At 52.7% G+C, this 14223-nt stretch overlaps 1 protein-coding gene across 1 annotated transcript; it reads left to right on the forward strand.

The window, feature by feature from the left end:
- Positions 1-2786: 2786 nt before the first annotated feature.
- Positions 2787-6999, forward strand: Rax (retina and anterior neural fold homeobox). Its single transcript, XM_021633528.2, has 3 exons — positions 2787-3260; positions 3513-3766; positions 6342-6999. Exons 1-3 carry the CDS (start codon positions 2972-2974, stop codon positions 6825-6827), a joined length of 1029 nt encoding a protein of 342 aa, XP_021489203.2. The 5' UTR covers positions 2787-2971; the 3' UTR covers positions 6828-6999.
- Positions 7000-14223: the final 7224 nt, after the last annotated feature.

The following is a 14223-nucleotide window of genomic DNA, read 5'->3' on the forward strand; positions in this document are numbered from 1 at the left end:
TAACATTCGCTTGACACCACAGCCACCAGACATGCCTCCCCCCACGTCAGCCGGTGCAGTCTCCCAAACACCATCAAGATGAATAGCACGCTGTGCCTAAGGTCAGCCACAGGTGGGGGCTGGGAAGAGGGAGCTCTCTCTCTCTCTCTGATCCATCTAATGAATCAATGAATTCAACAAAGGGGGAGTTCAGAAGCCAGCCTCCCCACTTTTGCTGAAGCAGAGCTGATTATGAACTAGCTTAACTGCTGGAAAACAGGGCTCCAGCTAGGAGAATTAGGGACATGTCTGTCCATTCATTTTCTCTAATCGAGTTCTTGGGAAATACACATGTAGATTAGCTCCTAACAATGACCCCCAGCTGATTGCTTGGAGTACCCTCCACTGTGCCCACAATGGTCCTGACTGGTTCTTTATGTCCCACACAAAGGCAGGCCCCAGCCCTCAGGCCTCATCAGGGCCATGGAAGTCCTCCCTGCCTCTCTCCCGAGGCTCTAATAAACAGTAAATAAAAGCTCACCTCACCTGGAGCTGTGTGTAGAGCTGGGCAGCTCCAGCAGGAATTAACTTTGGGGAGAGAGGAAAGGAGTCCCCACAGCAGCTTGTGGGCAGCTTAAGAAATGCTGCCGGTTTGCTCTGCGCCAACCACAGAGAAAGATTCACTATGGGCCAGGTTCACAGAAGAAATGCATTCTGGCCAAAAGGAAATAACAAATAGCAAGAGTTATTCCCCGCGGCTTCCCTCTAGCTCAGCACCTTAGCCACCTGCTCCACCTAGCCAGCTTCGGTAGACCCGAAGACCCGAAGACCCGCTGGGGTACCACCAGGCCACTGGCAGGGTCAGTGCCTCTCCTCCAAGAGCCTCCCCCAAGGCTGCAGTCTCACAAGACTGGCTGCTCAAAGGCCATTCTTTGGGGATTGGGATCTCATTTCTTCCTGAACGAAATGGTTTCCCTCTCAGGCTCAGAGATGCAGGATTCGGGGGACTCTGGCAAGGGATCAAAGATGGGCTGCAAGCCAGGAGGCACTTTGATTCGATTAAAAACTTCACACTGCAGTAATAACCAGGAGCTAAATGCATCCGGAGCCTTTGGGATGAGGAATCAGCCGCTTGGAGGTCCAGTCCTGCTCCTCCATTGGATGGCTCATATTGAGTCTCATCTTCTTTTCTCTTTCGGTAAGACCTGCCCTGTCCACTCACGGGATGTCTAGGATTCTATCACAGGAAAAATGTACAGAGTTGGAAAACTCTAAAGGCGGTTTTTTTTCCTTTTCATTGATTTAACTTATTTCTGTATTGTAATTTCTTTTAATGGGTGCTGGAGATTGGACATTTTTAGGCAAGTGCTCCACCCTGAGCGACAGCTTCAGCCCTAACAGGTTCTTCTTAAAATTCAAACTTTCTGGGCTGAGCCAGACTTCAGTTCAGTCTGTTGCCAACTAATGTTTTTGTTTGTTTGACAATTTTACCACAAAGAGAACTGTTGGGGCAATTAGCCACACATAAGCGAACCCCTTTCCCATCCAGAGAAGTTGTGATTTCCCCTTGCTTATTTATTTCTCTTGCTCCACAGTCTGGAAATTAAACTCCTCAAAGCCGGCTGTGCGGGGGTTTTGTGTGATACGTGTGACCTTGCTCAGGATAGCATTGGCCCTGAAGAAGGATCAAGAAAAGTAATGAGAAGGAAGTCTGTCTTGGTGGAGATCTGAGAGCCTAGAAAGACAGATGTGGAGAGTGAGGGTCCCAGCTCCCGGAGGCGTATGCCATCTTTTCAGATCAACACTTGAGGGAAGCTGGGCATCACTGGGGCTCCTCTGCTTTGAGGGGTACAGTCTTCATAGTGGCCCATCAGCTACCGAGACCGCCACGACTCACCTTTTTGCTGAGGCTTTGCTTCCCTCTGGGTCAAGCAAGCCTCAAGCCTTCCCCACTCCACCTCCTCCTCAGAGGGAAGAAACTCAAGCGGATTAGGGAGCTAAACCTTAGGGAAGCGACTAGTGCTTGTATCTTTTCTCCAGGCGAATGTCCCCACTTAACAGTTTTGAGTCCTTTTGGCCTGTGGAAGTTAAGGACCCTGTCCTTTCAAGACAGCTTATGAGAGGAAATGTTGTGTGTCTTCTGCAAGCTCCCATATTTGAGGCCATTGGTTCTCTGGGCACAGACTGTCCCGCCACCATTTGAGGCCCCTGCTGGAAGGAAGAAGCTGGTCTGAGGGTCCAGAGAGAAGTAAAAACAGACACAGACAAAAAGAAGCCAGAAGTCTGGACCGGCAAAACACAGAAGCACGGGTGTAGAAGAGAGGAGAAGATTCCAACCAGAAGGCCTGTGAGCTAACTCCCATCGCCCAGGTACAGCCCGAAGCCTTCAGCCGCTCCTGGAGCTTCCAAGCACAGCAGGGAGCTGGTCCGGGGTATGAAGCTCTGGGAGCAGGTAGGCAAGAGAGGGGCAGGTGAACCCTGAAAGGGGAGAGGTGAACACCGGGAGTCTGCCCCAGTGAGGCTCGAACTGGGTCGGAGAGATGCCGCCCCCTGTCAAACTTTCTACTCCTGGTACCTGGAAAAAGTTTGTGGAGTTGAAATGGATCAAGATATAGGATGGAGGCACTTTCCGGGGGCAGGCCTGGGTGGCATGCTTAGGACCCTAGGCTGATCAGGGGAAAGACCCGCCCTCTGGAGGGGGAGGGACCGAGGGAAAGGGCTGGGCCCGGGAGGAGGAGGAGGAGCCCGGGACCAGAGCACTGCAGTCCTTTAGCAAGGGAGTTCAGTTACCCCAGGGCAAACTTCCAGCTGCTGCAGGGGTCTGCTTGACGGCTGGCCGAGCGCTCGCCCACCCCCAGAGCGGTGGCCCAAGCCGGGGTGCCCGCCGAGCTTGGCTTTGGTCAGACCCGTCCGGTTGCTCACGCTCCGGAAGTGTACACTCGGAAAACGCTGCTGTCGAGCTTCGGTCCGCGAAGTGCGCTCCCGCCTCCCCATGCACCTGCCGGGCTGCGTCCCAGCCATGGCCGACGGGAGCTTCTCGCTCGCTGGCCACCTGCTCCGCAGCCCGGGAGGGAGCTCGTCCCGCCTGCACAGCATCGAAGCCATCCTGGGCTTTACCAAGGAAGACGGGCTCCTGGACTCCTTTCCCGCCGAGAGGGCCTCCAGGGGCGCGAAGGAGCGGGATCCCAGGCTGGGGGCGCGCTCCGCCTGCCCCAAGGCGCCCGCAGGAGGCTCGGAGGCTTCCCCACCGCCAGCCCCCGGGCTGGTCCCCGAGTACGAAGGTGAGTTGGCCCCGCTCCGCTGCAAAGCCCTCGGGGCGCTCCGAGAGATTCGACCTCCTTCACGTCTAGGCCAGCGGGGTTGGGGTGTGCCCGGCTTGAGGTTAGAGAAATCGTAGGGACCCCGCACGGCTTCCATCCCGGACCCCCTCAGGCCAGCTCGCGCGCCCCTTGGGGGGGGGCCCAAGGGTCGTAGGGAGGAGACCTCGCCTCCGTGACAAGTGTCACGGACGCCTTGGGGCTTCTCTGCCCCAGCCTCTCGCCCCTGCTACCCCAAGGAGCAAGGAGAGGCGCGGCCGAGCCCGGGACTGCCGGTTGGGCCGGCAGCAGGCGATTCGAAGCTGCCGGAGGAGGAACCTCCCAAGAAGAAGCACCGGCGCAACCGCACGACCTTCACCACGTACCAGCTGCACGAGCTGGAGCGCGCCTTCGAGAAGTCCCACTACCCCGACGTGTACAGCCGCGAAGAGCTGGCCAGCAAGGTTAACCTGCCCGAGGTTCGCGTCCAGGTAAGCCCTGGGGTTGATGGACCGGAGCTCGGGAGGCCCCGAGGCTGGCCAGCAGTCGGTCGGTCAGTGTGTGCTTCCGTGGTTCGGCAGCCCAGGAGCGCGTTTCCCCCACGCGCCGCCGCCCTTTGAACAGTCTAGTTCAGTGAGATGCCCCCTTTGGAGGAGGGAAGCTCCCGACTTTAAACGAAAAGGACTTGGACATCGCTCGGGAGATAAGGAGGTTGGCAGCTCATTAGATGCCATTGGAGAGGAGTCGTGGGTGTGCGGAGCGCAGAGGGAACGGGAGCGGGGAGCGGGAAAGCAAGCGGCATGGGAGGGGGTCACTGAGTTTGAGGCCCTCACTGTCACCAACTGCGCACGGTTGTTCAAAATGAAAACCCCCTTTCCCTGTGAGCCGCCAGTTAAAGCGCTGGGTGGATTCAAGAAACTGACTTCTCCTTCACTCTCCACCGACCTTTCCTTCTCATCGTGAAGGAGTTTTCGCTTTAATTAAAGCTGAATTTCTTTAATCCCCAATCATTAAAATATTTGGAAGCCTTAAATATTTGCTAGTCATCTGTGAAATATCTGGGAGGGCTTCCAAATTGAGAGAGTTTACAGGGGCCTGAGAGGGAGACAGTGAGAACAACTCCAATGCATCTGAGAACAGAACTAAGGCTTTTTTTTTTTTTTTTTTTTTTTTTTTTTTTTTTTTGTTAGGTTGCATTTCCAAGCAGCAGGGATATTCTGGGTTTTGGGCATCTTTAGCTGTATCTTTAAAGTAAATGGAGTCAAGGCCCTGCCTTTTGTCTTTCTGCTTAGGTGCAATTGAAAGTAAGGAGTAAAAGTCATGCAGTAAAAGGCCTCCGCGCTTTGGAATTAGCTACCAAAGGCAGCTCAGTTTCTTCTAGTTCTAGACTGTAAGACTGTAGACTTCATTAAGAGTTGGAAATTTCGGCAGCTGCTGTCCAGGGACAGGAAAATAGGTATGCAGAGGGAAGAAACAGAAGATGGAGACAGAGAAGAGGCAGTCTGTGCCAGTGTCCCTGTGTCCCTGCAGGCTGCAACAGGCACACCACTGCCTGGGGTTCCCTTCACACCAAGCTTGTCTGTCCCTCTTGCTCAGTGGTGTGTTCCCTTCTCCACTTTCTCAGGAGCAGGGTTGGTAGCTTTCCTGTGTCCAGCGCATAGCTTCTCTCCCCACATAAGTAGACACTCAGATGGTGTGGTGGGAACTGGGGTGAGGGGCGTCTCCCACAAGGTTAAGGACAGCAGAAGAACAGAAGGTTTCCAGCTATCTTCATCTTCAGCCACACAGCTCTAAAAACTGGATCTGGGCCTGGAACTAATTTTGTAGAGATGGAGCAGGGAAGTCCAAGAGGCATGGGGACCCCCTCCCCAACCCCTCCTAGGAGAATCTTTCTCTACACTCAACAGATCTCTACTCTTTCCTGGTGGCTGGTGCCCTGTGTAGATAAACTTATCTTTTGTTTTCTTTCTTCTTCCTAATTCAAGGCTCACACGTACTTAGTGGCCCACAGCTTGGGTGGGTGCCTTCTCAGCTGTCCTATAAATATCATACTCACTTTCCCCAAGAGTCCATGCAGCTCTTTTCCCTTCGTAGACACAACCCTGAGGACGCCAGTTTGTCCAAAACTCTTTCACAGCCTTTACTAAAAGAAACGGAATCTGGTTTGTGAGTGGAGCTTGTCAGTAAAACATATTTCCTCATCTTTTTCTCTTGCTTTTTTTTTTTTTTTTTATCAAATCAGTAGTAGAGGATCCAGCACAAGGAACTATGATGTCCTCAGCAGGGACATTTCCCTATGTGGATAAAAGAAAAGAAATGAGCCACCATACTAGGGGAAATGGCAAAACTCTATAATATAAAAGTAGATTAAAAATAGGTACAATACACTTGAGCAATTGTAACCGCAGAAAGTAATCTATAGGAACCTCAGAAATACTGAACAGGTGCCAATTAGGTAAAGCCTACAAACTATCGGAGCAGCGACTGACCTACGCGGTGAGGTCAGAGAAACCTGCTGGAAACAGCTGCGTTCTCACCTGCGCGAGGCCGGTGTGCAGCGTGCCAGTGTTTATACTAGAGAAAGAGGGCGGACGAAACAGAGAGAGGCTGCACCCGGAGCAGACGCAAGATCCCAAACTGAGTGCTGCCAACCCAAGGGTCCCGGAAAAATCTCTTTTCAAGGTCCCGCGGCCTGGCCGCGTAGTTAAATTCACTCTCCTCTCCTTTCCCTGAGTGTCTGCTCCTCCAGACCCCCTTGAGGGCAACCAAGAGTGAAAGAAACAGGACAAAGGGGGTGCTTTTAGGGAGGGGTGTGTGTGCGGCAAAAAGACTCTGGAGCCAGCGAGAACGGCGACAAAAAAAGGAGTGCCTATTTTGTAAAAGAAAGGATTGGGTTAAAGGACGGGAGCAAGGGGAGAGCGAGGAACTTCGGGGCCCTTCTGGCAGGGCTGCTCCAGACCTAGGGTTATCTGGCGGGTCGAGGACGGGTCGGGCTGGCCAGCCTGCCCAGGGTTGGGCCCCCCTCCCCTCGCCCCGGCCTGAAGGGCTCCGCGCTTGTCCTGCCAGGTGTGGTTCCAGAACCGTCGGGCTAAATGGAGGCGGCAGGAGAAGCTGGAAGTGTCGTCGATGAAGCTTCAGGACTCGCCCCTCCTGTCCTTCAGCCGCTCCCCTCCTTCCTCGGCGCTGGCTCCGCTGGGGACCGGCCCGGGCGGCGGGAGCGGGCCTCCGGGCAGCGCCCTGCCGCTGGAGCCGTGGCTCGGGCCGCCCCTGCCCGGCGGGGGCGCCACGACGCTGCAGAGCCTGCCGGGCTTCGGGCCGCCGGGACAGGGCCTCCCGGCCAACTACACGCCGCCCCCGGCCTTCCTGAACTCCGCGCCCCTGGGCCCCGGGCTGCCGCAGCTCGGGCCTCCGCCCGCCTACCCCTGCGCACCGGGGTTCGGGGACAAGTTTTCGCTGGAGGAGGCGTACCCGCGTAACAGTAGCATCGCGGCGCTGCGCCTGAAGGCCAAGGAGCACATCCAGGCCATCGGGAAGCCCTGGCAGGCCCTCTAGAGGCGCTGCCCAGCGTCCTGCGAGCGGTGCGCGCCCCGCGGCTGGCCTCGCTCTCTCCGCTGGCCCCGGAGCCGGCCTGACACTCCTGCCCATTCCTGACTCTCCAAGAAAGGCCAGCCTTGAGGCGGAACCCCAGCCTGGTTGCCGGAGGGACGAGCTGCGGGCCCCCGCAGGCCACACCGCTTCCAGCTGCTCCCGTCGAGCATCTGCGTCCACTCCAGGGAGGGCCCAAGGATCTTGACCTGGGATGTTGACCGGCGGAACGAAAGGGGAGCCAGAAAAGTAGAGTTGAAGAAACTGTTTGTAAACTTAGTTAAAAGTATTTTTGGAGGAAAATTAAAGATTTGTTTTGTTGACCAGCTAAGCGTACTCAGCGACTACAGCGTGGGGGTTAAGGTAGGGATGGGGGGGGGGGAAGAGACGCTGTCTTGGATCTGGGGCGGGTGAGGGGGAATCCCGGAGCGCACCCACAGAAGGCTCCAACAAATTCTGGGAACCCCGTGGCAAAGGAGAATTGCCCTTCCGGTGCTGCCAGGCCTGTGTGGGATCAGCCTCAAGTTGAGCGGAGCCACCCTCCTTCCCGTTCCCATTTATTTGTTAGGCAGCAGGCAGAACTTGCTACTCTGACCCAAAAGGAATTAGGTACATCCCCAGACCTCTCTCTTCCCAGCTGGCATTGGCCTCAGACTCTGAGCGCTGCTACTCACCAGCCTGGTGCCGGCCATCACCCAGAGTGATAATGTTAATTCGAAGATTGCCACAGTTTCTCTGGATTGCAGAGCCCCTCTTGTCCTGTCCCCCTGGTGAGCTCTGCACACCCAAAGCCAGGACTCTGCTGGCAGCCACCAGGATGCTGGGTAGCAGGGGGTCTCAGGGAGCTCTCTGTGACGCTTGGGGACGGTGGGCTCCCCTACCGTGGCATATTTTTTGTTGTTGTTGTTTTGTTTTGTTTTGTTTTTAACATTACTTTTGAAGGAGCTGTGGAGCAGGGAAGGACTGCCCCTGCCTCAGCCACTTGCAGCCCTCCCAAAATCTTACTAAGTCCAGGGATAAGGAGAGTCCAGGATTCCTAGGCAGCCATCATCATTGCCCCTTTACCTGTGGTCTCCTTTTCAGTCCTGGCCCAGCTTCCAAAAAGACCTAAGCTTGGAGGCTTAGCTCACACTAGCTGCTGTCCATGGGTCTCTCGGTTTCCTTCCCTCTTCTACACGGCCCCAACCTCACCAGGAGATGGAGAAGCAAAGGGATGTCCTGTGGAGATTTTGTTTCACCAAGAACAAGAAAGAATGCCATACCTGTGGCAATGGCCGCTCCTCTGTCTCAGCTCTATTTCTGCAATGATCCTGAATGCAGAAACCACTCCCAGTTAACTACCTCGGGGGACTGGAATGTAATCCACCCTCCAGCCCTGGCCCCGTACCTCCAGAGAGCTCTGATGTTCATAGCCAGCACCAGTGTCTGCACTGAGTATGCTGGTGAGAGATTAAGTCGCCTTCTCAAGATGTGGGGAATAACACCTGCATTTTATTCCTTACTAGGATGTCTCTAGGAAAAGGGAGCATGCCAAGGGAATCTCTAAGAAAGAAAAAGAATTTCCGAGAAAGAAAAAAAAAAAACCTTATAGAATGGATTGTGGGTCAGTTCCTGTCAGCTTGAGCTATCTCCTATTCCATCCTTTAATGACCAGGTTTTAAAATTGATTTATCATTTTTGTGGTGGTGTGCGTGTGTGTGTGTGTGAACTCAGGTAGACTCCTGCCGTGAGTGTGCAGAGGTCAAAGGACAGCCTTGGAGGATGCAGGTATAGAACTAGATCATCACCTTCCTGCTAGCACCTCTTCCCACCGAGACACCTCCCAGACTCAGACCCTAATTTTAACAGGAACAACTTATTCCCAGGATGTGTAGCTTCACTAGTCTGAGCTGAATGCACTTGCTTAGCCCTCCTTCTGCTGATCCTGCTCCTGGACACCTGTGCCCTCACCCTTCTTCCCTTTCTTAGACATGTCCACCAGCATCTGCTGTTTCCTACCCCGCCAGCCCAGACATAAACAGGCAGGGCTTACTCAAAAGGTGGCTTGACTGTGCACTGTGATCGCGATGTGCCGGGCCATCTGCTGATCCCAGCGGCAACACAGGACAACTGTGTGACTCGCTGAAACAAACAGCTTCATGGGTGTTTCCTACAGCAGTGGGGTGATACAGAGAAAGTTGTGTCCTTAAAGAAAGAATTTTCAGGGGTTGGAGAAATGGCTCTGGTTAAAAGCACTGGCTGCTCGTCCAGAGGACCTGAGTTCAACTCCCAGCACCCACATGGCAGCTCAGGAGCACCTGTAACTCCTGTTCCAGGGCATCCCATGCTCTTTCCTGGCACCAGGTGTGCACAGAGCACAGACATACACAGAGGCAAAGACACCCATTCCCACAAAATAAATAATTAGGACTCTTTCTCTCAGCAACTGTTAACTGGTGGCCTGTGAATCTGCTCCTTGTGTGGCCTCCCCCACTTACCAACACTAGCTGTATAAAATCCTTGTGGGGGGGTCAGCCTGGTGAGCCCCTTCCCCTCCGTGGCAGACAGAGTCTTTGTGTAGGTCTCCTGCAGGTAGGCACAGCTGCTTCAGGAGGGCAACTGCCATCCATGCCATACCCGGAGGACAGCTTCCACATAACACAAACACTGAGAACAGGGACAATGTCTTTGTGTCTGCCCCATTTATGAAATGGGGCCAACTGTATCCTCCTGACAGGGTTATTGTGACACTTGATGAGAACAGATCTCTTGTAGGAGTGCTTGTGCATAAGAGATCATCAGTGTGTGCATGTGTGTGTGCATGTGTGTGAATGAGTGTGTGTGTGAGTGTGTGTGTGTGTGTGTGTGTGCGCGCATTTTGTGGGGACTGAACCTGCAGACAGGTGCTTTACTATTGAGCAGTATCTGAAGCCCAGCTAATGGTATGATTATTTTCCACAGACTTCTCCCTCAAATAAGGGTGTGGTTGACTCTGTTAGTCTCTGAGAGATAAGATAAGAGGGCATCCCTTCTCCTGTGAAACCACTAGTCTAGGAAGGGCTGGTTGTGCAGAAACATATCTGGGAAGATGAATGGAAAAACAACTGGAGGCCCTGGGCTCTCCTTATGTCAGCTCCCGAGAAGAGCTCTTTGGGCCATATTAGAAACTGAGGTCCTGAAGGGCAGATGCTAGCTGAGAAAATGCTTCATGGCTCCTCCTGGGAGATTTAGAAGCATCCTCTTGTTGGTCCTTGACTCTAAACATGGAAGATTCACTGGCTCCACCCACGCAGGTGTGTAGGCAGGAGGAATCTAGTACTCTACAGAGACTTGAGATAACAGCAGCTTGCCACAAAAAGTACTAAAACTCCAGTGAACCTTGAACAGTTGGACCAGTGCTCAGGTTCTTGGCTACAGAACTCGGTAGGTCACAGAGGTTCCGGCCAGGGTGAAGTGGGGCTTCCTAAATTAGACTGACAGCTCTGGGTTGGGATGGAGGAAGGTTTTCAGTGACCCTGAATGAACGATTTCCCCAGTCATCCTCCATCACTGTCCCAAGCAATGCTAGTCCAGGTTTGGCTCAAGCAAAGCAGTCAGTCTAAAAATGAAAGCAAGAACCAGTGGGGAATGATTTACAGAGTGCAGGGCGGGAAGCTGTTCTGAGTACTGAGAGGAGACCCAGAAGGAGGCAGGCTTTTGCAGGGGCTGGGGCTGGTCAATCTAAGAGGAAGACTTTGGAGAGCCCCCAACCCCCAAAATGAATGGCAGGTCTGCTCTGGTTGGAAGTTACAGGGAAGCGGGTCTGTAGTTTCTGCTTTTGGGGGTGTGGTTGGCTGCTGTGCAGAATGCAAGAGAGTAGAGAAGAAAGCATCAAAATGAACAGCAAAGAAGAAGGCAGAGTCAGGAAGTCCATGGCCCTTCCTGCCTGCCCCCATGACCTACACAGCAATGTAGGAGGTCCAATTTCTGCCTGTAGGGCAATAGTTTTTGTTGTGTCAAAGTGGTAGTTTTTTGTTTTTTTTTTTTTTTTTTTTTTTTTTATGTGATGCCCACTGCCCAATTTCTCTTCCAGCAGGAAGCCTCTTCTGGTCAAAGATCTTCAGATCATAAGTGGTAAAGCAGAAACATGCCCCCCCCCTCCAGCTTGATGTCCTGTGATTCTGAGCTGTGACCCCATATAGTAACCGACAGTATCCTCTTCAGTTTCCAGCCCTCGGTATTGAGTTTTATCCAGATAGATGTGAACTTGGGGTGGTGAAGTTCATATGCGTGAAGATCACACGCATCTGAGATGAGTGTGATTGGGTTAAAGGGCTGGCTTCAGCCAGAGGTTGGCAACCAAACTGAGAGCATTCTCTATTCCGAACACATATTGGATAGCTGTAGAACTGGAAAACATCGAAAAGCGAGTTCCTTCCTCCCTCCATCCATCCCGCTTCATCTAGAATCTGGCAAGGGGAGGGAGGTGATGCCAGTCTCCCTTCCTAGCTATCACTGAACATCTGCAGAAACTGCCAGAGCCCTCCTGCAAATGGGCACACCCCTCCTGTGAGCCATGTACACTGACGACCTCTGGGCAGCAGGCCCCAGAGCTCAGGAATTCCTGCTTTGGGTAGTAATGTCCCCATCTTCCCTCCCTCAGGACCCACCTCACTTCTAGCCTCCCCTGGCTCCCCTCTCTGGCTCTACTCTGGGCACTCCTCACCCCAAGCAGACTCTTAGGCTCTGCATGGCCTCCCCAGAGGTGGGCAGGAAAGGCTTGGGTAGAGATGGTGTTAATTAAAGCTCGCGGTGACTGTCTGCTTCACTAGTGTTCTAACCAGCCTGGGGGAGGCGGAGCTGTGCTGTGCTTTGTAGCTAATGTTGTCCCCTTCACTGGGAACCTGTTCTTAAAAATCTGGGCGCAGCTTGTTAATTGTACAATAGTGGGTAGAATTAATGGTTCATTAGTGATTAATTCCTTAACCGATCCTTAATTGCTCACTGTAAAACCCCTTTCCTAAAACTGGATTAAATCCTGTAGATATTTGGCTGTGGAAGCAGCTGGCTCCCTACCACCTTCAGCAGAGGTTTTTTTTCCCCTCTCTTTTTCAATGAAGTTCTCTGAGCCTTGACCGGGCACTCGGGAGTGGGGGGAGTCCTTTTTATTCTTTTCTCATACAATATACCACAGTCTCCCCTCTCTTCCTTCCTCCAAGTCCCCCCTCCCAATTTTTCCTCTCCCCAAGATCCGCTGCTCCTCCATTTCTCTTCAGAAATGTCACTGGGGGCACCAGTGACATCAACCAAACACTATGTGCAAGCCCTCATATCAAGGCTGGACAAGACAACTCAGTAGGAGGGAAAGGGTGCCAAGAGCAGGAAAAGCAGTCAGAGGCAGCCCCATTCCCACTGTTAGGAGTCCAACAAAAAACCCAAGGTAGACAACCACAACGTGCATGCAGAGGGCCTACTGCCGAGCATGCAGGCTCTGTAGTTGCTGCCTCAGTCTCTGTGAGCCTCTATGAGCCCTGCTTAGCTGATTCTAAAGGCCATGTTGATCTGGTGTCCTGAACCCCTCTGGCTCCTACAATCCTACCTCCGTCTCACCTGCAGACTTCCCCAAGCTCCACATAATGTCTGGCTCTGGGTCTCTGTATCTGCCTCCATCAGCTGCTGATCGAAACCTCTTTGATGACGATTGGGCCAGGCATCAATGTGTATCATTAGGATTCATTTCATTGACTGTGACTTTTTTTTTTCCTGTCAGTCATTTAGTTCCACTTTACTTGAGTGACCCAGGCTGACCTCAAACTCTTGATCCTTCTGCCTCCACCTCCTTCAGCAAATCCCACCAGCATGCACGACCACAGCCAGCTGCAAGACAGCTTCTTGATGAAAGGCACATTGTGGTGCTCAAGCCTGGGAGACCAAAAGAGCTGTCATTGGGTCCTGGCTGCAGCATCACGGTTTGTGCGACCTTAAACAGAACATTTCAATATCACTTAAGTACTCAGTGTATTAGCATCTCTCTTGGGCATGACTCCACTGTAGACCTGTAAAATGTAGCAGGTCATTTAAAAGCAGCTCCCTTCTACTTTGCACGTGTTAGAGATGTGCTTCAGTGAGCACTGAATGAACTGCACAGCATGCCCCTTCACAAAGGAGGCTGAGAGAGAGACTTTTCTCAGGTTTAACCATTACTAGATTCTAAGGTCTCATATTCCAAATTCATTATTGTCCCTGGTTGCTGTTTTATTTTTGCCACCTGCTAGTTTGATACAATCTGGAGATTTTGCAAGGCATGATGGGGATGCACTGAGAAGAGTCTCAGCACTCAAGGAACATGGGGCTTGGGATGAGAACTAGAACCCAGCAGTGCAGGTTGTCCATCTGAGCATCCCACAGATCACTCAAGACAAATGTGTGCAGACAAACACTGCTCCCTACAGACTCTGCCCTCCCCTCCTTCCCACCACAGCCATGGACTCAGTGGGTGGGATGACAGCCTGTCTTGACACTGACATGATCTCCTAATCTCTACCTGGCTGCTCAGCCACACACCTGCACTCTAGCTGGTTACTCGGCACACAGTCATCTTCTGTCACTTTCCCAGTATACGTGACCAAATGCTTTGTTGGAGGAGACACTTTAAGACATGTCTCTGACAAGCTAAGGATGACAAGCTAAGGATGTGCCCTGCCCTCACATGTCTGCCATCTGTTGCTATGCTGGAGGTGTGATTTGGGTGCTGGAGCAGCCACATTGGTCCCTGTCATGAAGCCATGTCTTGTGGGAGCTCAGCAACAACACGGAAAGAACTCACATCCCTGACACTGAGAGACAATACATGCGAGGAGAATGAAGTTGGGCTTTTGCCTCACATTGTGTTTTCTGTCTTGTGTTGCTGAACCCATGAGATCAACAGCTCAGACAGGAAACAGGGTTATTTGGAATCACACCTCTGGAGGTTTCTGCCCATCATCACTTGTCCTGAGCAGGGCTGAAGCATAAATCGAGGCTAAGGAATAGAGAACACCTAGATTACCCTAGCCTCTTGCAGGACTTGTGTCCAAGACTCCAGGCCTTCCCCTGGCCCTGATTTGATAGAGGTTCCATCACCTCCCAGTTGCATCATGAGGGAACAAGTTCTTAATACATGGATCTTTGTGGTGTGGTGGAGTAAGTTGGTAATTGCCTACTTGACTGGGTTTACAATGACTTGAATATGCACTTTCGGGTGTGTCTAAGCGTGTTTTCAGAAAGGGTTAACTGAAGTGGGAAGAGCGTGGTTCACACCCATGTCTCCTGACCGTGAACTGAAGTGAAAGGGGGAAAGTGAGGTGAACACCAGCACCCCCTCTGCTCCCAAGGCCAGCACAATGTGCCCACCGCCTCCTTCTCC

The sequence above is a fragment of the Meriones unguiculatus genome, chromosome 2 (assembly GCF_030254825.1).
Source record: "Meriones unguiculatus strain TT.TT164.6M chromosome 2, Bangor_MerUng_6.1, whole genome shotgun sequence".
In the NCBI taxonomy this organism is placed as follows: domain Eukaryota; kingdom Metazoa; phylum Chordata; class Mammalia; order Rodentia; family Muridae; genus Meriones; species Meriones unguiculatus.

What these genes read in the sequence shown, in the direction of transcription:
- Rax (XM_021633528.2), top strand. Translation starts at nt 2,972, where the DNA reads ATGCACCTGCCGGGCTGCGTCCCAGCCATGGCCGACGGGAGCTTCTCG. An exon ending in GCTGGTCCCCGAGTACGAAG is followed by an intron (nt 3,261 to 3,512) that starts GTGAGTTGGCCC and finishes TCTCTGCCCCAG; the next exon opens with CCTCTCGCCCCTGCTACCCC. An exon ending in TGCCCGAGGTTCGCGTCCAG is followed by an intron (nt 3,767 to 6,341) that starts GTAAGCCCTGGG and finishes TTGTCCTGCCAG; the next exon opens with GTGTGGTTCCAGAACCGTCG.